Source organism: Budorcas taxicolor, chromosome 2 (assembly GCF_023091745.1).
Source record: "Budorcas taxicolor isolate Tak-1 chromosome 2, Takin1.1, whole genome shotgun sequence".
NCBI classification, from domain to species: domain Eukaryota; kingdom Metazoa; phylum Chordata; class Mammalia; order Artiodactyla; family Bovidae; genus Budorcas; species Budorcas taxicolor.
This window is the reverse complement of record NC_068911.1, coordinates 102,919,798-102,946,133: the sequence shown is the minus strand read 5'-3', so window position 1 is coordinate 102,946,133 and position 26,336 is coordinate 102,919,798. Positions and strand designations below refer to the sequence as shown.

General features: G+C 33.4%; 1 protein-coding gene across 1 annotated transcript; it reads left to right on the top strand.

Annotated features, from left to right (window-relative positions):
* The first annotated feature begins 5,304 nt into the window (after positions 1–5,304).
* On the top strand, positions 5,305–22,388 carry SPOPL (speckle type BTB/POZ protein like). The gene is made up of 10 exons (XM_052636054.1): positions 5,305–5,397; positions 5,579–5,700; positions 5,975–6,126; positions 8,023–8,150; positions 14,163–14,340; positions 14,421–14,476; positions 15,459–15,581; positions 18,595–18,737; positions 18,827–18,880; positions 22,244–22,388. Exons 1-10 carry the CDS (start codon positions 5,320–5,322, stop codon positions 22,386–22,388), a joined length of 1,179 nt encoding a protein of 392 aa, XP_052492014.1. The 5' UTR covers positions 5,305–5,319.
* Positions 22,389–26,336: the final 3,948 nt, after the last annotated feature.

Genomic DNA, 26,336 nt, shown 5'->3' with positions numbered 1-26,336 from the left:
TTGCTTTGTCTGTATTTATATCTAGGGCCAATCTATAAACTGTCTTGTACACATATTTTGAAGAACATGTGAGTGTATGCTTTTGGCGGTGTACCTAGGAGTGGAATTGATGGGTTTCAAGGTATTTAGTTATTTAGCTTTAATAGATACTGCAGTTTTCCAAAGTAGCCCCTAAGTACCTGAATACATATACGTACATTTGCATATGTATATATGTCATTACGATTGTTCTTTCAGAAGCGAATTAAAGTCTCCCACTGTGATTATTTTTGAATCAATCATACTGCATACAGGTTTTATGATTGACCTTTTTTCACATTTTATTTCCCTCTTTATGTCTCCTAATGCTCTTGCTTTAAAATCTCTTTTATCCGATCCTAGTATAGCTGTACCTGATGTAAGTTATATATTTTGTCTGTCTTTTTAACCTAGATCTCTTTATACACTTATACATGCACAACTCTTATTGCATTTTGCTTTATTGTGTTTCACAGATAATGTGGCGTTTTTTGTTTTTGTTGTTTTTACAAATTGAAGGTTCATGGCAGCCTGCTTTTGACAGATGACAGCATTTCTAGCAAGAAAATATTTTTAATTAATGTATGGACATTTCTTTTTAACAGAATACTACTGCACACTTAATAAGCTACAGTATAGTATAAACATAACTTAGATGCACTGGGAAAGAAAAAAGTTCCTGTCACTCACTTGTGTTATTGACTTTATTGCAGTGGTCTAGAACCCTCAATATCTATGAGGGATGCCTATATTGAAGTCTTCTCCAAACAGCAAATACAGTTGACTCCTGAACAAAATGGAGATTAGGGACACCAACCTCCTAAGCAATTGAAAATTCTCATGTAACTTTATACTCAGCCCTCCATATGTAGTTCCTCCATATCTATGGTTCTGAATCTGAGGCAAAGCCTGGATTCTTACTATACATTGTGGCTAGACTCAGCAAATATTCTTGGGAAAAAAGTATCTGTAGACTTGTCAGCTTGGCTTCAGATTATTCCCTCTTCTCTGGAATCTTGGGACCCTCTATACTGATTGCTTGAGTAGCTCTTAAATGCCTCTGAATAGGTAGTTACTTTATTTTTATCCAGGTTTTTCTGCTACATAGCATAACTTAGTTCTCTTGCCAGCTATTTCATTATACCCAGAAGTAGAAGACCCCATGATAGCTTCTAAGTACTTTCTGTATGCATGGATTATCTTGGTTATTACTAGTCTTAACCACCACTGCCTAAATTATCTTCGCTGTCACCTGTAAAGTTTTCCTTGCTATGTGTCTGTTCTAGTAATCACGTTATGCTAAGTGTAAGTACTTTATATATTTATATATGTATATATAAACTTTCATGTTATCCACTCACCAACCATTGGGAAATGAGGTACTATAATCTTTTAATAGGTAAAAGAAAGAACCAGTATCTGTAAGATTACAGAATTCATGCCAAAGCAGTGATTCATAGAACTCTTGCTGTTAAAATCTCTGCTATAGTTGTGGTCTTCTATAATTTGTTTGCTTCCTTTAGAACCCAGCCCAGGGACCACATCCTCCTGTCCTGAAGGTGCTCCATTATTAACCCTGTGCCTTCCTCTATCATATTACCATATTGAAAATAATCACACATGTACCTGTCCTTCCTACTATATTATAGTCTTCTCCAAAACAAGGACTACATGTTATTCATCTTTGTAGTACTTCCAAGTTCAACAACTAATTCCATTAGTCTGGAAGCTTGATAGCTAACACACTTAGGAATACTACACAGTTGTTGCAAATGACTCTCTTGAGAGTTTTTAAAAATAATCTAAATAAACTAAAGTACTTTATTCTCTAATAGTGGCTAATTTAGTCTCCATAGTTATAGAAGAGACTAATTTCATGAGACTTGCTTTGTGATAAGTGCTTTAGTGTGGTGGTGTGGAACTGAATCCTTAATATCTTGAGGTATGCCTATGTATGCTAGTTAAAGTGAGGTCCTTTAAGGCATATTCTTATCTTTTCCCATAGTTGTTAATATTTGTCCCAAGATAAATTTCTAGGATGAATCTGACCAAAAAAAAATTCCCCTTGATACTAGCTATAAAATTGTCCTAGAAAAGACTTGCCAGTAATGTTTATATGCTTCCCTGTAGTTTTCCTGGCTGTCCGAATTGATAGCTTAAAAGAATCTTGGACTATTCTGTAGTGAAAAATGGTATGGGTTTTTTTTTTAATACTCTACTGATTACAAATGAATTACAAATTATAAATTCAACTCTCCCTCCCCCCCACACACTCTGCTTTTAGCTGTTCTCCTGCAAATTGCTTCTTCATCTTTTCCTGAATTTTTTTGAAATAATTCTTAGTTGACAACCATCTAATTGGTTATCATGGACATCAAATAACACATAGGCATTTTTATACTTTCAAAATTAGTAGCTTATTATTAGCATCATTTCCTTTCCTTTTTGCCAGAAATTTTACCATAAAAAAATGAGAAGGGAAGTTATTAAAATGTTACATATATTCCCACAAGAAATGTATGAGAGTGCCTATCTTTAAACTCTTACCTTTTTTTTTGGATTATTACGATAATGCTAGGTTAAAACATGGCTTCTTAATTTAGTTTTAATTTATACTACTATAATTATGAATGAAGTTCTTTTTCTGTGAATTAATTTGTATTCTTTACTTTTTTCTTTCTAATTTTTAGGAAATCATTAAATATTAGGGAAATTATCCCCTTTTTGTGCTCTATGCATTGCAAATACTTTTGTTGGTTTGTTGATTTCAAGATTGGTCATGGTGGCTTATTAGCTTGCTTCAGAATCACTGGCAAAAGTATTGACTAGGATCAGGCTCTTTTCACATGGGTAAGTCAATAATCATTGCCCTTTTGGTACATTTATTAACTGAATTTTCTTAGAAATATCCAACTCATATTTCTGCTCCTGTTTCTACCTTTAGCCCAGTAGACGACAGTCGTAGTTTTACTAGAATGGGGCTAGCCAGGAAAGTCAGAGCTTTGCTGCTGGATGAGGTGGACTTGATCTGGGGCCAGGAGAGGGTGGGAAGACCATGCCTTTGTCAACTAAAAGTAGCAAACTTGGTTTGAAAGAAAGGGGACAGCCTGAAGCTTTGCAAACCAGGCCAAAAAAAAAAAAAAGAATGAAAAGCCAAACAGGTATCAGCAACAACTACACAATATGATAGAGATAGATACTGCAGTGAAGTCCTAGCAAGTTACTAAGAAGAAAACAGCCAGGCATAGCAAAATAAATCGTAATGCAGAGTTGCTACAGTCCAGCTTTCAGCTAGGTATTATGAGATGTGCAGAGAAACTGGAAACCATGATACATATTCAGGGAAAAAAGCAGAAGCCAGACATAAAGCTACATGTTGTGCAGTTCTGTTTACATGGAATTTCTAGATAACATATAACTATGGGGAACACATTAGTGGCTCCCTAAATTTGGGAGTGGGAAGGACTTTTGGGGATACTGGAAGTACTCTAAAACTATATGAGTGCACAGCTATATAACTAAACTCACTAAAAATCATTGATCTACACATTTAAAATAAGTGAATTTTGTGATATGTAAATTATACCACAATAAAACTGTTTAAATGTGGAAGAGGAACCAACATCTTTAAAACAACTACTCTTATTAGTGATCTCAGCTCCCTGTTGTGACTGTCAGTCTGCTGTTCTGTTTTCAAACGTAAATAACCAATTGTAGTTTATAAAAGTAATTGAAGACAACAACTGGAGGTACTTCATTAAGAGAAGTACCTAATATTTATGTAGAAGTGAATAATTGTTAAAGTGACAGTGTACAATACTCTTAAATTATGTATTCACTTTTCTTTGAGGCACTCTTGTCTACCTCCAACCATTTATCTTCTCTCTCCTTGCTTCATTAAGGAGCATCTTCACCTTCACTCTTCTTCACCTCTCCTTTAATGGTCATCGTGACTTACAAGTGCTCCTCATAGAACATTCCCAGTGTTATCATCCTGACTTTCTTGTCTGGCTACTTTGCTGGTTCCCTAGTTTACTGCATTGTGCTGCAAGTATGTGAACGATAGGATCTTCCGTATGTGAGGAACCTATATAAATAACATTTGGGTCAGTATTTAGTATAGATGCCATTATTGAAAGGGGAAATAATTTAATCATAAAGGAATAAAAACCTGACATAGTGTAGAATCTTTTTGCTACAGCCCCTTTCTCCTTAGAACTCTGTAATAGTTAATCCTCTTTTCTATATGTAGTCAATGATGATAAGAAGAATGGAGGCATCTTGATTCTTGTTCCTTTAATGGAACATGATACTCAGAGCAAATATTCTGCATTTTGAGTGAAATCCTCCCCTTTTTCCCTTCAGTAGTTTCTTCTTATAGGACTCATATGGTTTTCTTTGTGCATAATTATTCTTAAAATGAAAAAGTTCTCCAGACTTGAATCTTTGTACTAGAATGTAATCTTGAAACCATCCATACCCCTGAAAGTACAATAATTATGTATATCTTTTGGATTTTGCTTCTTTCTTTTATAGACTTTTCCAAATTGGAAAGCATCATCTAGTTACTAATGTCCTGGCCCGATTATGATGATTAATTGTGTGTCCAAACGGATATAGTTCAAGAACAGCTAATTGGGAAGAAATTTTATGATACAGTAGATGTTATCTGGTAGGAAACACTGATATGGACAGTCTTATCAGAGAACCTGTGTGTCTGAGATAGAGGTAGAGTTCTGTGAAATATAATTCTTCAGCATTGCCTGGTTAGGTCACATTCTTTGTTTATAGTTGATCAAAGCTTTGGGCTCTGACAGATGAGTAAGTGATATTTGTAGTTTCCAGGGCTGTTCTAACTTTCTAACCCTTTTGATTTTCACATATATTTCAATAGAAAGGTGAAGGAAAGTGAATCAAATATTCAGTGTTGTCAGTAAGTTTCCATGTGATTTTTATGTTTATGATCTTGCTGTTACAGTATTTTATTTTTGATTTGTGATAATTTAAGGATGCCTTTGTGAAATAGCTTCTATAAGTATTAATTTCATTTAGATTCAAATATTACATGGCATAAAGGCTTATGATTTATTTCTTAAAAATTATTTTTCATTAACTTAAATGAAATCACATTTCCTCATAATGTAATTTGAGAAAGTAATTGTTTTATGACTGTTTAAATGCTTCTTCCCTCTTGATTTAGTTAAACTTAGTGATTATTAAATGAAACTTCTTTTCTTTGTAGTAAAGTACTCACCTGTGTGGGATATTGCATACATCTTAGAAGACTGCAATAAAGTGGCAATGTCTCGGGAACCCACCCCACCTCTCTCTGGAGATATGTCTGTCGGTCCTATAGCAGAAAGCTGGTGTTATACACAGGTACATGTTATTAAAAAATGCCTTACTTTATGCTAGATATTGTATACTATTTTGAGAATATTATGAAGCACTTCAGCATTGTTATTAGAAATGTTAGGAGATGAGTCATAGGATGTTCAACATGTGACAAGTCAAGAATGTAAAGGTCATAATCATAAAAGTCCTTTTCTGAATGTTCCAGGTTAAAGTAGTAAAATTTTCCTACATGTGGACCATTAATAACTTCAGTTTTTGTCGAGAAGAAATGGGTGAAGTGTTAAAAAGTTCAACATTCTCATCTAGCCCCAGTGACAAAATGAAATGGTAAGATTTTTGTTTTTTTCGGATATTTGTTTTTGATGTAATCATTAGCACTTTATAGTTTCATCGTTACAGTTTCTAAATGGATATTTGTCAGATTTTACATTTGATTTATAATAAGTTCCTAGTAGTATAGAGAATTATAAATAACTGTGAGAATATTGACAGGAGATCTGTTGTATTATTTAGATTATTTAACAGATGATTTCAGTATTGTGTCTCTCTTGAATGTTTAAACTATTATCTTCCTCCATGTGAGCCTGTTGTTTTATTTTAGGTGCCTGAGAGTAAATCCAAAGGGATTAGATGATGAAAGTAAAGACTACTTGTCCTTATATTTGCTTTTAGTCAGCTGTCCAAAAAGTGAAGTTCGAGCAAAATTCAAATTTTCCCTTCTGAATGCTAAAAGGGAAGAAACAAAAGCAATGGGTAAGTGATTTCCAAACTGACTGAAAGGCATCTTTATGTAACTGTGTAGATGTACTGTGACTTTTGCACTTTTACCTAGAAAAATTTAGGATTTTTTTCCCCTAAAATCTGCTTAATCAAAAATGTTTCATTTTGGCTGGTAATCTTAAATGCCAGGGTAAAGTTACAGTTGTTTTACTAAGTCTTCATAAGACATGTAAAATTAGTTTTAAATCATATTAAAATTTAAATTTTTCATGTCCTAAAATGACATTCATTTTTCACTTGTAAGAATAGCTGCTATTAGGACAAGGTACCTGGTTCAGTGCCTGGCGTATATAATAGGTGTTCAGAAAGCATTTCTTTTTCTTCCTTGCCATTTTTGCCAGATAATAAAATCTAAAGAACAATGTGAAAGATATTTCAATGCCCTGATATTTTGTCACTGTAATTTTTTTGAGCAGTGGACTAAACAGTGACTGAAAGGAAATGGTTTTTCTTAGTCTTAGAACCTGTTAAATTCAGTTCAAGCCTCTGAATTATAGCCAGCTGAAACTGTAGCCTGGCACTTCATAGTAAAAGATCATTGTAGAAAATGTACAGTGTATATAGTAGGAAAATATATTGTGCATTAAATTTTAAGTGATTTCTAGAAGGGATTAACAAAATCAAGTAACATCATTACAAAAAAACTCTCCAAAACACATTTTAAATAATATATCTCCTTGCTGAAGTAATACATGGTTTCACATGTATTTTTATAATTCTGACATGTAAGATAAAATAATGTTTTAGTTCAGGCTGCTGTAAGAAAGAAGCATAAGACTGGGTGGCCTGTAAGCAACAGACATTTATTTCTTACAAATCTAGAGGCCAAGAATCTAAGGTCAGTGTTCTAGCATGGTCAGATTCTAGTGAAGACTCTACTTACAGACCTGCCAACCTTGCATTGTGTCTTCACATGGTGGAAAGGACTACAGAGCATGTGGGGTCTCAATTCACGAGTCCCATTCATGAGGATCTCTACCCTCACAATCTCATCTAATCCCAGTCATTGGCCTCGTAATACCATCACACTATGGGTAGGGTTTCAACATCAAACTTTTAATGGTATACATTTAGTCCATAAAATGGAGTATCTCAATTAGATATATTACTGGTTTTCTACCTTCAATTTGTATAGTAATAGTGAATACTTTATATAAAGGACCTTGTTTATTTCATAATATATAGTTATTAACCAGTATATATAAGGCATAAGAAACATTTACTTTAGACATTTATTAAATATTTTACCAATCACACTAAAACCATCTTGTGGACCTTGATGAAAATTGTTTTTAGAGGTAATGGGATTATGTTTAAAGACCTAAGAAATGATAAGGGACTTTTTTTTAGCTTTTTTCTCCAGTTAATGGATTTTTCTCTAGTTCCATAAAACTTTTATCAGTGGGATGGTTATCCCAGGAAAGCTCATAGAATGCCCTGGTGATTTAGAGCATCCTTTTTTAAAGGAAGAAGCAAGAAATTAATATTTCTAATCTGGTTCTGAAATTAGATAATGAATACTATGCCTTTGCCAATGTGTTTTGATCCTACTTTATTATTAAAGGGCTTAGATTGTTTGAAAGATTTCTTACTTCTTGAGATTTGATCTGGCTTTTCCTCTACTTAGATATCTAGGAATCTGGAAGTGAGCTCATTGATAATTAACCAGAATTTGTGGTAGTACTGTGAAATGATCTGGTTCTAGCTAGTGTAACTCTTACCATTTTACTTATGAAAACACATATCTGTAATTTTTATGATAGATGTATTTGTCAAGTCCTATTTTTGCACATTCATTTAATTGTTATTATTAGCAGAATGTTTCTTGAATACTTGTTTTATTTAAACTTACATTGTGTTTTCCACCAGAAAGCCAAAGAGCATATCGATTTGTACAAGGAAAGGACTGGGGTTTTAAAAAATTCATTCGGAGAGATTTTTTGCTTGATGAAGCTAATGGTCTTTTACCAGATGACAAGCTTACATTATTTTGTGAGGTGGGTACATTTTTTTATTCAAGGAACTCAGTGTTTGGTTATATTTAGTAGTAAAGCAAAAATATGCACTAGAACAGTATTGATTGCACTTTTTAAATCAACGAACTGGTATAATTGGTAAGGTTTTATATAAATATTCTAAAAGTAAAAGCTGACAAGTTCTTAGAAATCAGTATAGTAGCCAGCCTGAAAAAAGTCTTGTCGTTAGCTATAAATTGTTTATACAGTTATACTATCACATACTTTCCTCATACAAAGACTCTGGATGTATATGACTTTATATGAAAATTTTTAAATGTCTTCTTCATTCTGAATAATTCTAAATGGTCAGCATTTTTTGTTATATTCAGATTGATGATATTAAATATAGTGGCTTTTCAGTTTGAATCCATACTTGCATGGTAGTGAAAGTGCCTGAGAAAAGATTGGGAAGCTTTTTGTTCGTTTATTCAAACAGATGTTAGCATTATAAATAATGGCATCTCAAAATTTTTAAGCTATACCTTTGTTGACAAATGTGTGATATAATTATATGCATGAAATGCTGTCTTTTGAAAGTTGCTAGCATTGGCCCCTTCCAATAGTTTACACTTATGATTTGTCTTAATTTGAGGCTTGAACTAGCTTCTGTAATTGTTATTACATAGCTTTATCTATATGAATTGTTGAAATGATAGGGTAACCTCAACATTAAATATATTTCAGTAGGTTATTGTAGACAGATGAGTGTCTTAAAAGCACAATAACTTACTTAACTGCTACTGAATTAGCTTGACACTTCTTATAGAAAATGTGTAAAATTTCTTGGCAGGATTACAAACTAATTATATGTCATTATGCTGTGTCAGAAGAATAATTGAAATATGGCCCCTGAGACCACATAGTGCAAATAGAATTCATCTTATTTTCGCTTAGACAAGTTAAATGAACTATAAGATGAATTTATTATGAATACTATTATTTGGTTGATAATGCACATAGCACAAGTGTTTTGAGCAGAGCTTATCATTAAATAATTTGATAAAAATATAGACTAAAGCATTTGTTGCCAATAGAGAAATATTCTAAGTAGTATTCTGAATAATTATACGATGTGTTATTTAAGCATTCTTAATGTAGAGTTTTTTCAGAATTTTAGTAGTTATCCTAAATTTCAACATATTAATTTATTTTAATCACATAATCATAGAATTTAAAGGACATTAAAGACTATGTAATCCAGTTAAGGAAAAAAAAATGTACCTACTGCAGCTAAAAGTCTTTTTGTGAATTTTAAGAAAATGTTTCTGTTTTTAGAATTGAAATATTGTTTACTAAAGTATGCTTCCCTAAGTATATTTTATTGGAACCTAGACAACTAAAAAATTCAGAATGAAGGCTGAAACTAAGATTTATTATGATACATGTTTTTGAAGTGTATTTTTTATCCACATGCTAAATTTTAGATGCTAGTCACCTCCTAAAAATAGAACCTACCAGTGACATACATTTTAAGTTGATCACATTTAGTGTTAGATACTATAATAGATACCTTTACTGATACAGACATTCATACCTTGGGCACTGTATTTAACATAGGTGGGCTTTGAACAAACTTTCCTCACGCCCTCCACCGTTTCTTCCATACCTCTCATTGATGCCCTTCCTTCTACAGCATCTCCAGCACTGCTTGCAGAAGAGGAGGAAGCATTGCACTGCCCTACCTAAAGAACTGCCTCCTCCCCCTCCCCTGCAAGTGGTGCTGTAGACAGGTAAGGCAGTTTGGTGCTACCCTTTTGTGCAAGACATAAGTAATCTTGCAAGTCCTATGAATCAAGTAGCCAGAGCTAGAAATTTCTGTCAGTGTAAACAATTCTTTCTGCCTCTTCTTTTCCAAAGTGATGCAGAAAACAGGAATTGAAGAATAAGTAGGAAAAATAAAAAATTGGTTAGCTTAATTTATCTTTTGCAATCCAACAGAAAGTCTCAATCTATAGACCCATGCTAGTCTGTGGTGTACAGAAGACTATATACAGACAGATAATATAGGTAATGAATTTTTCATAAAATTAAATTAATTCATTTAGAACTTTTTTTCCTCTTATTTTTCTGTCACGAAGTTATCCTTTCTGTTTAAATATACTTTTGGTAATGGATGGGAGTTGTGTTTTATCCTCTAAAAATAACAAAATGGAAAATTGACAACCATATTTCTATCACCCAGTTTCTAAAAAAGGATACCTATATTTGAAAGCCAGAAAGTCTAAGACCCACTATTCAGGAAAATGATATGAAATTGGACTACTTAGAAGTTTCTCATTTTGGAGCCAGTGTGAGGGATGGTTCAATAGTTGATTAGAGCATCAAATTTGTAGTACTATGCACCTTTGTAAATTCCTAGCTAGTCTTTACAATTTGTTTAGAGAATCGAGAAAGTTTTAAAAATAGGAACCAGTAGTCACCTTAATTCCACGCTAGAGGAGACCCAGATTTCTAGGACAGTCATAGCTGATTAGAGCCTGCACATGTTCATCTTTAGTCTGAATTATATCCTCAGAGTTGAGCCAAAAGCAAATTTGAAAAAGAGCTGTCAAACGGGTTTGAGGTATTACTTTGCAGCATTTGTCAGTTTTGAGTGTTGTGCATTTGTCATTTTATTTTTAAAAAAACAACCACTTCAGAAAAGAATCTCAGCCTTTCTTCTGAATTTTTTTTTACTCTTAAGTTCCAGTCATAAGAATGTTCATTACCTATATTTGAATATGTATTAGAAAAAGCTAAAATTTTACCAATTTCTTGATTATAGGTATTAGAAAAAATAATCATCACAACTCATTGCATAACAGTTTAAATTAGATCATTAATTTCTGCTCTATAGTCCCTTGAATACTCTTCAGAGTGTATGAAATATTAATTCTGTCTTAAAATTTGTGGCTGCTGTGATAATTATATGTAGATGTGTATGCCAATAATATAATTTCTTCTGAATTATGATTATATAATCAAATATAACATCAATGTCTATGATATATCTTTTTTTAAATCTTTCCTTCTATCACCTGATTTTTGTGGAACTTTCATATTAAATATATTGTTTTGAGTTAGGATAATTAAACAATAAATAGAACTTAAGAAATCCTTTCCTAAGTTTAAATATGATCATATTCTTATGACTCCACTACATCCTACATACTTTATGCAAGTAATTGAACTGTTCAATTCACTCCAGCTTTTGCTCACTAGAAGTTACAAGAGCAGTGCTGATATGAACAAGTAAATAGTGTCTTTGTGACCCTTGACTAGACACTGAATAGTGATACCAGTATTTTTTATTTAAGTATCATTAAGTTATAATGTATGATATAACAGCAATCAGGTAAGAATTACTGAAGATTTTTCCCCTGTTTTGTAATTTGTAAAATTTTAGAAACAAGTTGAATAATTAAAAGTTAATAGAAGAATTTTTATTGGAGGACTTATTTGTATGCATAATGTCTTAGCTCTTGTATTTGAAAAAACTTCTTACAAGATTGTTGCAATAAATCCCTTTAGAACCATAACTGCATTAAAGTATTAATACTGCTGCTGCCGCTGCTAAATTGTTTCAGTCATGTCCGACTCTGTGCGACTCCATAGATGGCAGCCCACCAGGCTCTGCCACCCCTGGGATTCTCCAGGCAAGATCACTGGAGTGGCTTGCCATTTCCTTCTCCAATGCATGAAAGTGAAAAGTGAAAGTGAAGTCGCTCAGTTTTGTCCGGCTCTTAGCGACCCCATGGACTGCAGTCTACCAGACTCCTCTGTCCATGGGATTTTCCAGGCAGGAGTACTGGAGTGGGTTGCCATTGCCTTCTCCTACTGTATAGTACAAAGAATGCTTAAAAAGGAAACCTGGGAATGTAGGTCTAGTCTTCCTCTGATACTGACTAGCAGTGTATTTAGGACACTTCAGTTATCTTCTCTGGATCTCACTTTTTCAAATTTTTTAAGAAAAGGTGATTGGATTAGATGATTTTTATGGCATGTGATTTCAAAAAGATTAATAAAATCAGAAAAACAAAATGGCTAATGAGAATATCCTCAGAAAATAAAGCTTTTTTTTTTTAGAAGTGTCTGTTCATTCATATGAAATAGATGTTATTACATCTAGGTGAGTAAGGACTAATGAGACTTAATATTCTCAAGCATTTTATATTAGACTATTATACTTTCTTAGCATATTAGTAATTTGGTCCATTTTATCCATTTCCAGTGTACAATTTATACATAGTTTATTTGTCCATATACATACCTACTATTAATTAAAGAAAACCTTATGAAATATGGCTTTAAATTAATAGTCATCTATTGCTGCATAACAAACAACCACAAAACTTAGTTTAAAACATAGGTAACCAAAACAGCATTTTTTGTGAAAGATGGTTCATGTACTCTGAAACATTTGCTTTCCTAGTTGAAGTAGTATTTTCTTCCGCTTATTAAATATAATATGAAATTTCTAGTAATATTAATAGTGTATTCCTGTTCTTAAAGTTTGTGCCAAACTTAGTGCTGTTTTAAGATTTCATTCAAAATATAGTCATCTTTCAGTTCAGTTCAGTGAGAAATAATTTAATCCATATTATGTTGGGCTCCATGTAAAAGCAGTGTTTTAATCATCAGTTCAGTCCAGTTCAGTCGCTCAGTCGTATCCGACTCTTTGCGACCCCATGAATCACAGCACACCAGGTCTCCTTGTCCGTCACCAACTCCCGGAGTTCACTCAAACTCATGTCCATCGAGTCGGTGATGCCATCCAGCCATCTCATCCTCTGGCGTCCCCTTTTCCTCCTGCCCCTAATCCCTCCCAGCATCAGGGTCTTTTCCATTGAGTCAACTCTTCGCATGAGGTGGCCAAAGTATTGGAGTTTCAGCTTTAGCATCAGTCCTTCCGATGAACACCCAGGACTGATCTCCTTTAGGATGGACTGGTTGGACCTCCTTGCAGTCCAAGGGACTCTCAAGAGTCTTCTCCAACACCACAGTTCAAAACCATCAATTCTTCAGCACTCAGCTTTCTTCACAGTCCAACTCTCACATCCATACATGACCACCAGAAAAACCATAGTCTTGACTAGATGGACCTTTGTTGGCAAAGTAATGTCTCTGCTTTTGAATTATGCTATCTAGGTTGGTCATAACTTTCCTTCCAAGGAGTAAGCATCTTTTAATTTCACAGCTGCAGTCACCATCTGCAGTGATTTTGGAGCCCCCCAAAATAAAGTCTGACACTGTTTCCACTGTTGGTTTTAATCATACCAACTTTTATTTATTGATTATTTCATAGGTAAATTAAAGGTCTTCGAATCGAACTGGGTTATATTGTTCTTACTGTTTTTTTAAATGAAAGATTTCCATAAACATTAATAATTACATTGTTTTGTGAGAATTCTTATACTTTAAAATTTAAATCACTATTACTGGATATTTAAGTCAGTGTTATTAGCATTGAAACATGTAGGGACAACACTTAAAATGCCGCCCAAATTGCATATTATAGTCTGTAGTTTTAAACAACATTTTAAAATATTCTAAAATGTCATAAGTGTTATGCTGTGTTTATTATATGTTAAATAAACTTTAAATGTTGATAGTTTTGTAATGTGAGGAAATAAAAGAGAAAATTAAATTTCTTTCTCCTCACAAAAGTATTTTCTCCTATTTGAATTTGGAATCATATTATGACTTTTTTTTGTTGTTGAGAAATAGTTTTGTGATTAGTTTAATAACCGAGCATTCTCAGGAATCAGTAAGCCATTTATTTATGTAAAATGTCACTTAAAATTGTCTAATTTGTTTCAACTTTTTTTCTATGTTATTTCTCTCCTTTAATTTGTCGCTTTAAATTCAGTTCCCAAATGTTAGCATTTTTGATAAGGTGTACACTGAATTTTCTATATGATTTTAATGATAAGTTTAGGTTGAAACTTAGTAGCTAACTACTGATATTAATTTATGAAAGTATTTTTTCTTGCTGTCCCTTTTTTTTATTAGGTGAGTGTGGTCCAAGATTCAGTAAATATATCAGGACATACTAATACAAATATGTTAAAGGTGCCTGAATGCCGACTAGCAGAAGATTTAGGTAATCTCTGGGAAAACACAAGATTTACAGATTGCAGTTTTTTTGTGAGAGGACAAGAATTTAAAGCTCATAAATCTGTTCTTGCAGGTACTTTCTACTTTTGAGTAATACATTACATTTCTTTCATAAATCTTTGCTTTAAATAATGATGCTTAATCTTGTTACAGCTCGATCCCCAGTTTTTAATGCCATGTTTGAACATGAAATGGAAGAAAGCAAAAAGGTAAACCTTGTTTAAAGGGCTCACATCTAATTTATATACATGTAGAATATTGGAATGTATATTTTAAAAGTAACAGTGCATGTTCTTATTGTTAGGATTTTAGAAAGACATAAGAGGATGGGGTGAAATGGGTTCTATAGTAGAAAAACAGATGTAGCTTAATGTGGGCTAACATTCCAAATAGCAGCTATTGCTATTGTGGCATGTCACAATAGCAAAATAAGTGGATAGTTGTTAGTAAGAAAGGACACCTATCTGAAAGGACTGCTGTGATGCGTACCTGTTTGAGAGTTCTCCAGTGAAGGTGTATAGTCCTTCTTTCTAGACTTTGGAGTTGATTTTGGAATCTGTTTTCTAGAACAGAAACAATTCCTATATTCTTTTTACCACTATAATAAGAGTAAGTGTATTATATTTAATAAAGGACATAAATTGTGTTATTATTAGTCTACTTGAACTGTAATACTACCCATTTGGTTTTCCCAGATATTTCTCTTTTATCTGCCATTTTGAAATGTAGTCAGACTAAAGACCAGAGATAGATATTTGCTGGTTGTATTACATGTGAGCCTTATTGCTCCAACTGGGCAACTCCTTCCTAAGTTTATTTACGTGGCTCAGCTTTCTCATCTCTGCAGAACTAGAGAAACCAAAAAAGTCAATAGCCATCTTCCTCTAAGATAGAGGTCAGAAACTGAATAAAGATTTAGTTTGGCCTTACAGATTTGGTGTTTTTTTTTTTAAATTTGTATTTGACTTTTTAACTGAGAAACTGGGGTTTGTATTTCTACATGGTAGTGCTTGACTTGTTATACTTCTTAGACCTGCTTGCTTAACTTTGAAAATACACTTTAATGAATATTTGAGTTGTACATTGCTTAAGTGCTGATTCGGGGCTTTTAAACTATTGTTAGTTTTGCTCTGGTTCATTGTCTGTGTGCTTTTTTTTGAAATATAACATTTTCTGTGTTTTCAATACCAGAATCGAGTGGAAATAAATGATGTAGACCCTGAGGTTTTTAAAGAAATGATGAGATTCATTTACACAGGGAAAGCACCAAACCTTGACAAAATGGCTGACAACTTGTTGGCAGCTGCAGACAAAGTAAGTAATTAGGTCTTAAAGAGCTAAAAGTGTCCTCAAGCTTGACATATCTAGAAAGTTATCATCAAATGAGAACCCTCAATAACTTGAAGTATTGAATTAATTTATACTAATTGTGGATGCCTCTTCAGTATTATGAAATAACACAGTGGGATAATATGGAAATGAAAAAATTTTAAATCAATAAGACATAAAAGTATCTTGAGCTGATTTAGAGTATATGGAACAAATGGAATGTTAATTTCAGACTCAGTTTTGAGTGTATCTTTACTCTGTTTTATGAGAACACACAGTAGTGCATATAATTTATTGCAATTTTGAGATAGTCTTAAGATACAGTGCATGACGTACATCTATAAAAAAGGAAGAAAATATTGTGTATTTTTTCTAACTTAATCCTGTATTCCTAAATTTATTTTTTAATACAGGATGTAGAGGAAAAAAACATCTTATTTTGTAATGTTATTTTACAGTGCTAAATTCTTGAAGATAGGGAAACAGTGTAAAAGTGGCAGGAAATTTCAAAGTCAGTAGTTCTCAGTCCTGAAAACGCTAAAGCCCATTGGGAGCTTTCTCCAAAAGTACTAATATCCATGCTACTTCTGTCCATGTATATGTCTGTATGTGTATTTATGATTATGCATTTATAGTGATAATTATACTTATTTTAAAAAATGTTACCAAAGGGAGAAACTGGGACAAGTGTATATGGAATCTTATTTCTTATAGCTTATTCAAATCTGTAACTTTCTCAAAATTTAAATGTAGAAATGCCATTATAATGGAATGAAAAATACAAAACACGTAGACATGAGTCTGACAAAAGATGTTCAAGACCTGTATGCTGAATATTATAACATACTGATAATAGAAATTCAGGTACACTTCAGTAAATGGAGAGAAAGTCTTATTAATGGACTGGAAATTTTAACATTGTTAAAATTTCACTTCTCTTTCGATTAGGAGAACCAGCATGTTGGTATCAAAATCCTAACCTGCCTTTGCAGGGATGAGGGGTACAAATTGACAAGCTGTTTTAAAAATTTATATGCAAGAGCAGGGACCTAGAATAATCAGATAACTTTGAAAAAGATTATTAATAAAATGGAGAACTCATAAAGCTTTAGTATTTAAGACACTGTTGTATTGGTGACAAGATAGACAACTCATTGAAACAGAATAGAAAGTACAGAAATAGACTGTCACATGTATGACTATATAATTTTTGATGAAAGTGCAAGGATAGTTGATTGGAGAAACGATAGTCTTTTCAGTACATGGTGCTGTAGGAATTGGTAGTCTGTACCCAAAAAGATGAACTGTGGTTGAACTCTTGAAAAGACCGAATTCTGTGTGTGTACTTCACATCATATACAAAAAGTAACACAGAATAGATTATAAACCCAAAAAAATCTTAAACTTCTAAAAGAAAATATAGGAGAACGTCTTCATAGTCTTAACACTAGGCAAAGACTTCTTGGCTATGACACCAGATATACATAAAAGGAAAAATGATAAATTGGGCCTCAGTGAAATTTAAAACTTCTTCAGAAGACACTAGAAGAACATACTTGCAAAGCATAACTGATGAACAACTTTTATCCAGAATATATATGATAAAGGTCTTTCATATTCAGACTATATAAAGAACTCTCAAAACAATTATAAGTAAACAAAGTTATGTCTAAAAATAAAAATATTTGAATAGACACTTCTTAAAATAATGTCCATTCAGTAGTCCATTCAGTATATCAAAAAATGCTCAACCTCGTTAGGGTAGTGTAAGTTAAAACCACCATGAGATATGTCTATGACTGTTATAACAGCTAAAATTATTAAAACCATACCAAGTATGGTCAAGGATATAGACTCTTATATACTGCTTTATGAGAGTGTAAAATGATACAACCACTTTGAAAGACTGTTTGGCAATTTTTTTTTTAAGTTTTACACTTAACCATATTATCCAGTGCGTTTATTTATAGGTTTATACTCAAGGGAAAAGACAGCATATGCCCGTTTAATGACTTATATGAATGTTTGTAGCAGCTTTGTTTGTAACAGCTAGAAACTGGAAACACCCAAATGTTCATCAACAGATCAATGGGATACCACTGAGCAGTAAAAAGCATAGAACTATTGATACACAGACAACAGCATGCATGAATCTTAAAATAATTATAATGACTGGAAGCCAGATAAACAAGTGCAAATTCTATGATTTCTTTTATAGAAGACTTCAGAAATGTGAATTCTAGCAGTAGAAAACATATCAGAGGTCTTGCCTGAGGTGGGGTAAGAAAGGAGGATTACAGAGTTAGAAGGAAATTTGGGGGATAATGACTGTGTTCACTCTTGATTTAATGATGGTTATGTGGCTGTATAAACTTCATATATGTGCATTTTATTGTATGTCAGTTATACCTCAGTAAAGCTGCCAAGTATGTTCTCTTCACATGTATGTCAAATACAAGTTATGGTTATGAGTATTAAGCTTTATCATTTTTCTTCAGGATTAAGTAGTGACAATATGCTGTGTCCTGACTGGTGTTTAAAATATTAGAAAAGAGAAATATACTCATTAAGAGTATTAAGTAATAAAGGTATTTTTGTTTGTTTTTTGAGTACCTAAGAGGTTTTTAAAGAAGCCTCTGTTTTAAAAATACACTATACCTTGCATGTGTGCTCAGTCGTATCCCTTTGGACTTCAGCCCTCCAGGCTGCTCTGTCCGTGGGATTCTCCAGTCAAGAATATTGGAGTGGGTTGACATTTCATCCTCTATCTTGAACTCAGATAGAAATTTTCTTAAGATAGAAATTTCTTAAGAAAAATTAGTCTTTATCTTGAATGCGGGAACTCATACTTTCTTTATATTTAAAATAAAGACTTTTAAAGTACCCTCAGTTTGATGTGTATTGTGCTTTAACTTCATTTTCTAAGTTATAAATATCATGTATTTAGAACTTGGTAGTTTGAATAAATGTTTAATGTTGTGTTTTCCTTTCTGGATAGTATGCACTGGAACGGCTGAAGGTCATGTGTGAAGAAGCTTTGTGTAGTAACCTCTCAGTAGAAAATGTTGCTGATACCCTTGTCCTTGCAGATTTGCACAGTGCAGAGCAATTGAAAGCACAAGCCATAGACTTTATTAATAGGTAAGCTGTGCCTGTATTTCAGTGGACATGACACCTTCAACAGTTTTTCACCTGACTTTTTCTTAAGTGTGTTTAAATCTTCAATGCAGGTGCAGTGTACTTCGACAGCTTGGGTGTAAAGATGGGAAAAACTGGAACAGCAAGTAAGATGACATCAGTTTCTGACTTAAAGTTGATCTGCATACATGAAATTAAGTGTTTGTTGCATAGCCTTTTGTTCATCTACAATAAGTATGAATCCAGATATTAATGACATGAAGCAAACTGCAAGTTAAAAAAAAATAATAATTTAACCATGTAGTGGATTCTTGAGGCTATGCTCCCTTGTAGATCAGCTTGTAATGTGAACTGGGATGGACACTGTCTTTTCTTAAGCATATATGTTCACATTAGCATGTAGCTCAGTCCAGGTATTTCAGTGACTACTAGAGACCCTGTGCCTGCCCCTTCAGAAAGCATTTCTAAAAATGTGGGAAATACTAATTTTATCCTATGAGGAAATGTACCCTCCAGATTTACCTGGGAAGTCTTAACATTTGAATGCCTCTGCTTCTTAGGGCAGCCAGGTACCTTGCATCACATCTGCATTAGGTTAATTACCTAGCCTTCCAGAAATGGTAGCAATTTGATCTTTCCCCTGGTAAAACCCTAAGGAGCAGGGTAGTCATGACATCTTTCTAAGCCTGAATCTTGAGAATGACATAAGCATGAGAATTTATTATTCCCTTTTTTTCCCCCTTCTTCACTCATATTTAGAGTGACTTTTTTACTCTTTGCAGTTACTCAGAATCAAAACGAGAGTCAGTAGGTTGAAGAATTTGCATCTGCTTTTGATTAGTTTTTGCCTGTATACCGTTAAACTCTGTTCTTGGAAATTATCAAAAATTGATGTAAGAAATTAGAAAAAGATTGTGTCAAAGACAAGAAAATGAATGTTTGACTTATGATTCCCTTGCTTTCATCTGTTTTGATAGATTTGAAGTTGGTTAACTGAATTCTTAATAGTTCGTGAATTCTGTTTTCTGAAGGTAAAAATGAGTGAATACTTTTAAAATACTAGCTAGTCTATATATTGGTCAGTGTGTGATAATGTATTATGGTATGTGTTCCTAGAAAAATGGAATGATAATTTTGTGATGCTTCGTACTTTGCCACATTCAATCTCTAGTTTTAGTCTGTAAAAATATTTTACAGTGTCAAAAAAATATAAGCTTATTCTGTATCCCATGTAGAAACTATGGTGTACATAGAGACTGTCAATAGATACTTGTTGAATTAAATCAATGAAAATATCAGGTATATTAACAATCTCTATGATTCTAAGCAGCGAGTTGAAATTATAAACGTGAAAGTACACTGGTAATTTGATGTCAGGCAAATTTTTTAATTGTTATCAGCTAATGTTTAGTTCAGCAAACTAAACTGAATGCCTAGCGTCAGTTTTGTGTCAAGCACTATGCTAAGGTGCTGCATACAGAAACAAGTATGAGGAAAAATCCTTGTTAAGAAATTTATCTAATGACAGAAACACATCCATGCATATTTCATTATAATATGGTAAGTAATGTCATAAAGAAGGGTATGTGCAGGACACAACTAAGGGTGGAGGTTTAGATGTAAAGATGACTGAGCTTTGTCTTAAAATCTGAATAGAAATAAGCAGAACTGAGGAGGAAATAAAAAGCATTGCAGACAGAAAGCATCGCTTGAATCCAAGTATAGATGCATGAAGCAATAGTAGATCATTCATTTGACAGATACGTGTTTTTCATGCCTTCGTGGAGTTTATGGTTTAGCAGGAGATATATAGGAACTAAACAAAGTAGTTGAACTAAAGTGTAATAATAGGTAAGGCAGAGCATACCCATCTGAGCATATAGCAAAAGGACCTGACCTAAGTGTCAGAGAAAGTCCTTTTGAAGAATTGTTGTATAAAGACCTGAAGTATTAGTAGGACTTATCTCAGTGAAGAAGAGGGAAGAGGTGGAAAGGTGTGTCCCAGAAAAAAAAAAGATACAGGTGTGCAACGGTTTAAAGATAAGAAAGAACAGTATGGGGACGAGGAGTATGAGAAGCTGAAGAGAAAAGGCAAAAATCAGATCATGGAAGGCCATCTAAATAACATTACTGCTTTTAGACATTATTCAAAGAGGATGGTCATACAGTAAAAGAGTTTAACCTAGAGGAGGATGTGATCAGGTGTTTGTTTTAGCAGTCTCTCCACATGCTTGAGCATGGGGAGGTTGTAGTGGTGGTGGTAATTAAGGAGAATGGTTATGTATAGGTAGGCCAGTTAGAAAGTTATTGAAGGTAGTTCAGGCAAGAGATGAAGGTAAAAATTTGACTTGATTAGTGATAGTGGGGCTAGAAGGAAATAAAAGCATATAATATTTTGAATGGACAGTCTGTAATATTTGTGTATTATTTGATGGTAGGTAGGTACAAAGGAGAGAAGACAGGAGACAAGCAAGGATAACTAGATTTGTTGCTTCAGTAATTGTGTTAACTCAGAGCTTATTGTACATCCTTTAACAATAAACAGTTCAGTATTGTTGTTACTGTTACTATTAATATTATACACAGTGCCAAAGCATGAATGGGAGGTAGAAAGCTAGGGGGAAGAACTGGGAAATGTTGTTTCTCATTTCTCTTTCTAAAGAACCTGTGTACTAGCATTGGAGAACAACAGAAGAAGATCTTTTTAAGGTGTTTATTACTGAGGTAGCATAGAAGCTGGTTTGAGAAGAGCATGATAGGAGAGTAGAAGACAAATTAGGAGACTCTTACAATAATTCAAGCATGAGATGTTGTGGGCCTTACTTGATTCAGGATACCTTTGGGAATTCAAATAGGGCTTTAATGATTGATTAGAAAGGATGGCATCTAGGGTGACTCCCAGGTTTCCGACTTGAATCACTGGCTGATAGTGGAAGCATTAGCTTATTGGAAAAGAGAGAGGAAGAATTTGGGGATTAGACATGTTGAGTTCTCATCCTCATTCTGAAATTTACGGCGTTCAAGGCACGTTCAAGTAAAGAAAACAGGTGGTTGGGGACAGACCTTGTGGGAGGCCTAGGACTTAGCAAATCACTGTTTATCATTGTTGAGTATGATAGTTAGAACTGTGAAAGTGGCTGGGATAAGATGGACAGTGCACACTAAAGAAGAGTAGAGGGCAGAACTTGGAACTCCAGAGGAAGCCTGTGTGTAAGAGCCAGAGGAAGGAGCTCTTGAAAGAGGGAGTGTAGAGATGGTGACAGTGGGAGTCGAGCTCTGCAGACCAGAGTCATACACTCCAGGAGTGGCGAACTTGCAGAGAAATTGAAAGCTCCAGTCACAACAGAAAACACCAATACGGTGAAGATGATATGTTAGTGAGTTCAAGTGGTGTGAATACAGAGGAGGCAGAATTTTGAAATCTGTAAATTAAAAAAAAAAAAATGACAGTGCAGCGATGCATTTTGCAAAGTACTCCATAGTAAACATCTCTTACTTTTATTTTTCAGCCAAGCAGCGGACATAATGGAAACATCCGGGTGGAAGTCCATGATTCATTCTCACCCACATTTGGTAGCAGAAGCCTTCCGAGCACTAGCATCTGCACAGTGTCCACAGTTTGGTATTCCACGAAAACGGCTAAAACAGTCTTGAAACCCTCCATGAACTGTAGAAAAATGGAATTGACTTTTACTCCTCCAGGTCCAGAAGGATTCTAATACACAAACCATAAGCAAGAGTTGTTTCTGTTGTCTTGTCCACAGAACAGAAGCTGAAAAAGCATATTGCTTGCATTTCAGGTGGATAATTTATGGTTTATTCTTCAGCTTTAAATTAGACTGATTATACTCTTAATTCACTTCAAGGCCTTAAATTATCTTCAGTGACTTCTCTTGTTCATATAATACTTTAATTTTTTTATTGTGCCTTGTCATTGTGACCAAGGCTATGCAGGATTGCACTAGCTCCATAATGCAGTAATATTGATAACTGAAGATAGTAAGTTTCAAAAGGATCTTCCATTAGTTTGAGAAAGGCAGATGAATTTTGTAGCGTTTGTCCTGTACTAAAAGTTTAAAACTAGGTTTTCTTTTAAAAAAGCACTTGTGTTGGAGATGACTGGTAATGTTTCTAGTCTAAGTTCTATAAATACAGGAGAAACTGCTTACCTTCAAGGTAAGTTATGGCAATACACTGCTTCAGTTCTAATTTATTTTTCATTTCAGGGGGCAAATATGCAATGAGTTGGCCCAAATTTTTAGTGAAATTTGTGATGTTTGTATGTTAATTGTCCAGCAAACTAAGAGAAGCATAACAAACCTTTACTTGTGTTTCTTTGTGAGTTTAGCCAAGTTTACAATGATTGAGAACTGATTGAGGTTAAGATTTCAATAAGAAGAAAGCATGTTTAGTGCTGAATTAATTTTTTTAAATTTATAGTGACCTACATTTACATGAAGAATTCTATATGTTAAAAGTAAGGATGACCAAATATAAATTTAATGACTGGGCCAATTAAGAAGATACATATGCACTTTTAATGTAACTTTTATATGCTAAATGGTACTCTTTTTTTTTTTCTTTCTTTCTTTCTTTTGAGGGAATTGATGTGGTATAATTAATTGTCTTAACTTTTGAAGGAATTTTTTAAGAAAGATGGAGGCAACTGGGATTTTTGTGGTAATAGATAAGAAAGATATTCCCGATTATAGTTACATTGGTTTGACTTTCAGATATTCATTATTGAATTTACTACTGTTTTATCACACTTTGGAGAAGGCACCTGAACAGGAAATGAATCCTAGACAGTCTACTCTCCTTCTAAAAACAATGAACTGTTATTATTTGAAGACCAAAGGAGAGGACCCTTAGAAATATGTCAGGCTACACTCTGAAACCTTTTTTCCTCCCTAGGTTTCTCCTGTCTGTCTCAGTAACTCTACCAACATTGTGGATGATAATTGAAATAATGCATAATGTGAACAGGATAAACTGTTTATAAACTGCTTTTCACAGGCCAGTTCTTTATCATAAATGAATTTTAGCTTTAAACGCATACATATCTTCAGTTTGGTCACAGCAGAGGTCTGTTCTAGTGCATTGTCATGGCGAAGCAGGAGTGATCAGTGTCAAGCGCCGCATCAGATTTCCTCTAACAGTGGTAGTATGCTTCTTAGGCAAGAGTTGTGTTTGACCACAAGGGGAAAAAGTGTGTCACTGGAAAAAAGAATGCATATATCTATATATTTACCTATGTAACTATTCTCCAGATTAAAATTTGTATAATTTGTTTATTTAGTTTTTGAAGTTAGGGCAAAAAGAAAAAAAATGAAGCTAAAGTTTTAAAATAGATATTATTTTTGTTATCTATTAGGTATTTACTGAATCCTAATATGCCAAGAATGATTCATATTTACATTGAACAAACGCTGTCAAATAATCATTTTTATCCACATCAAACGGAAGTTTGAAAAGATGGTATTTTCAGATATCTTCATTTCTTCTTTTGTAGTTTGAGTCTTTGTTGTATTGTTAAATTTAATATTGAAAGGCTACCTTGGGATAGAAGAAGGATTCTTACATATGAGTGGACTCTGTCCTATGTAAGAGTATTATAGAGAGTAGAAAACTACGTAAGAGTATTATAAGGAGCAGAAATTCACTTCTCAACTAAACCATAATATTGAGCCTTTTAAATTTACAGTGTGCAGCTTAAAAAAACACACACATACATACATACTTTAAGGATTTGAGATTTTGCCAGGGTCTTAGAAGAAAAAAATTCTCTTCTCAGGCCCTAGAATTTTGTTGTCACATATTAAAAAAATAAATAAATACTGGTGTATCCATTTATATCAAATGCACACAGACGCATTGTGAATTAATTCACTGCTTGAATCTACATTTCTAACCATAGTGACTTCAGTGGTAACATCTATAATGTACATTTCAGCTTACCCTTACTTTTGTGTTTATTGCAAATCTGAAGGGTTTTATTATAAAGATTTTTTTTTTTGGTTTGGTAACACATTTTGTACCAAAAATGTCAAACACTGTGCTGTAAGGATATCCATGTTTGTAGAAATGTCCACTTTTCAGATAATATAATGCCTACCAATTATATTAACAGAATCACATGGTAGTTGATTTATTTTTTTTAATTTATTTGTATATTTTTGGTATTGTGGGTTCTTGAGGCAATGTAAAACTGTTAATGTATTCTGAAATGAGTGTTCTAATAGCCTTTTTTTTTTTTAACTATACACATGGTTTTCAGTAGACACAGATTTTGTTCAAAGCAGTGTTGTTGCCTTTTGAACTAAAGCCTGCTCCTGTTTCCCTTTTGTCACCTAAACAGCTCGCTCTTAGAAAAGTAGTTACTGGTCTTAAACATTACATATTGTAAAAGTAACCATTGGAGAACTGTTCTTTAGATTGAGATACAGAAACACTATATTTGTGCCTTTTTCATTTTTTAATTTTAGTGTGTATCGATACTTGGAGCACAAATATGAAGGTGCCATCACATATGGCCTGCCATTGTTACCTCCTTGAATACTCATGTGTCATTGTCTTGAAATAGTAATTGGAGATCCTTGCATGTATTATGTGGTCATTAGGCATGTGTGTGTGCGTGTGTATGTGTGTATATGTATATTTGCTTGGATTTGTGTGTGGTATGTTCAAAAGTGAATTTCTGAAAATAGGACTCAGTTAAATGTTGAAAGTTTAGGTTAGTTGAAATGTATTCCATTTAAATGTGCTTTATTTGGGGGGACAGTTGAGGAAATTATAATTCTCAAAAATGTGACCAATTTACTGCATGATGAAATGTGAAAACAGTGCCTTTTTAGGACATCAGTTTTGAAATTGAGTTTAAAAATATTAATGAAGATCTCTTAAAAATTTGTCATGAACATTATTGTTTTATTTTTAAACTAAATTTAAGTTAGAGCTTAAATTGCCAGACATATAATTAACTAATTTATTTACCCATTTAAGTTTTGTGCATAAATTCAAAATCTAAGCAGAATCTTTGTATACTTCCTAGTGTTAACTAAGATAGAACACTAGGGACTTCAGTAAGTTGTCTTGTTTAAGTCCAACTCAGCAAGCTTTTCTCAAAGCCAAGTCTGCTTGAAGAGGTGAATTATTCTGAGTTGGATGTTCATGCTCTTTGATTGGTAAAATGAAAATATTCAGTGTATTCTTGCAAAACAAGGTGGGTGGGTGGGTTTTAGTGTTTTCAGATTATAAAGACAGCACTTTCAGCACACATAAGAGTATTTTGCAAACCTCTTTTATACAGATTATGAGCTCTACTTTGTTTAAGTGTTAAAATGGAATGATGTAAATTTTAGGTCCAGTTGAACAAATATTGAGTGCCTACCATGCGAGATTTCCTCTTCACTAAGAATGAAATCACCACACCGTGTCTTCTGTTTGCAGTATGTGGACTTTACGTTTGAAAAAGAACTCTTATATTTAAATCTTTTTCTGTTGTTAGAGTTTATCATTGTATACTGTAACCCAGTTAATTTTTGCCTTCAGTTTTTTAGAATGAAAATATAAATTGAGTCCCATTTTTGAAAGTAAAAGTCT

What these genes read in the sequence shown, in the direction of transcription:
- SPOPL (XM_052636054.1), top strand. Translation starts at nt 5,320, where the DNA reads ATGTCTCGGGAACCCACCCCACCTCTCTCTGGAGATATGTCTGTCGGT. An exon ending in CCCAGTGACAAAATGAAATG is followed by an intron (nt 5,701 to 5,974) that starts GTAAGATTTTTG and finishes GTTTTATTTTAG; the next exon opens with GTGCCTGAGAGTAAATCCAA. An exon ending in GGGAAAAACTGGAACAGCAA is followed by an intron (nt 18,881 to 22,243) that starts GTAAGATGACAT and finishes TTTATTTTTCAG; the next exon opens with CCAAGCAGCGGACATAATGG.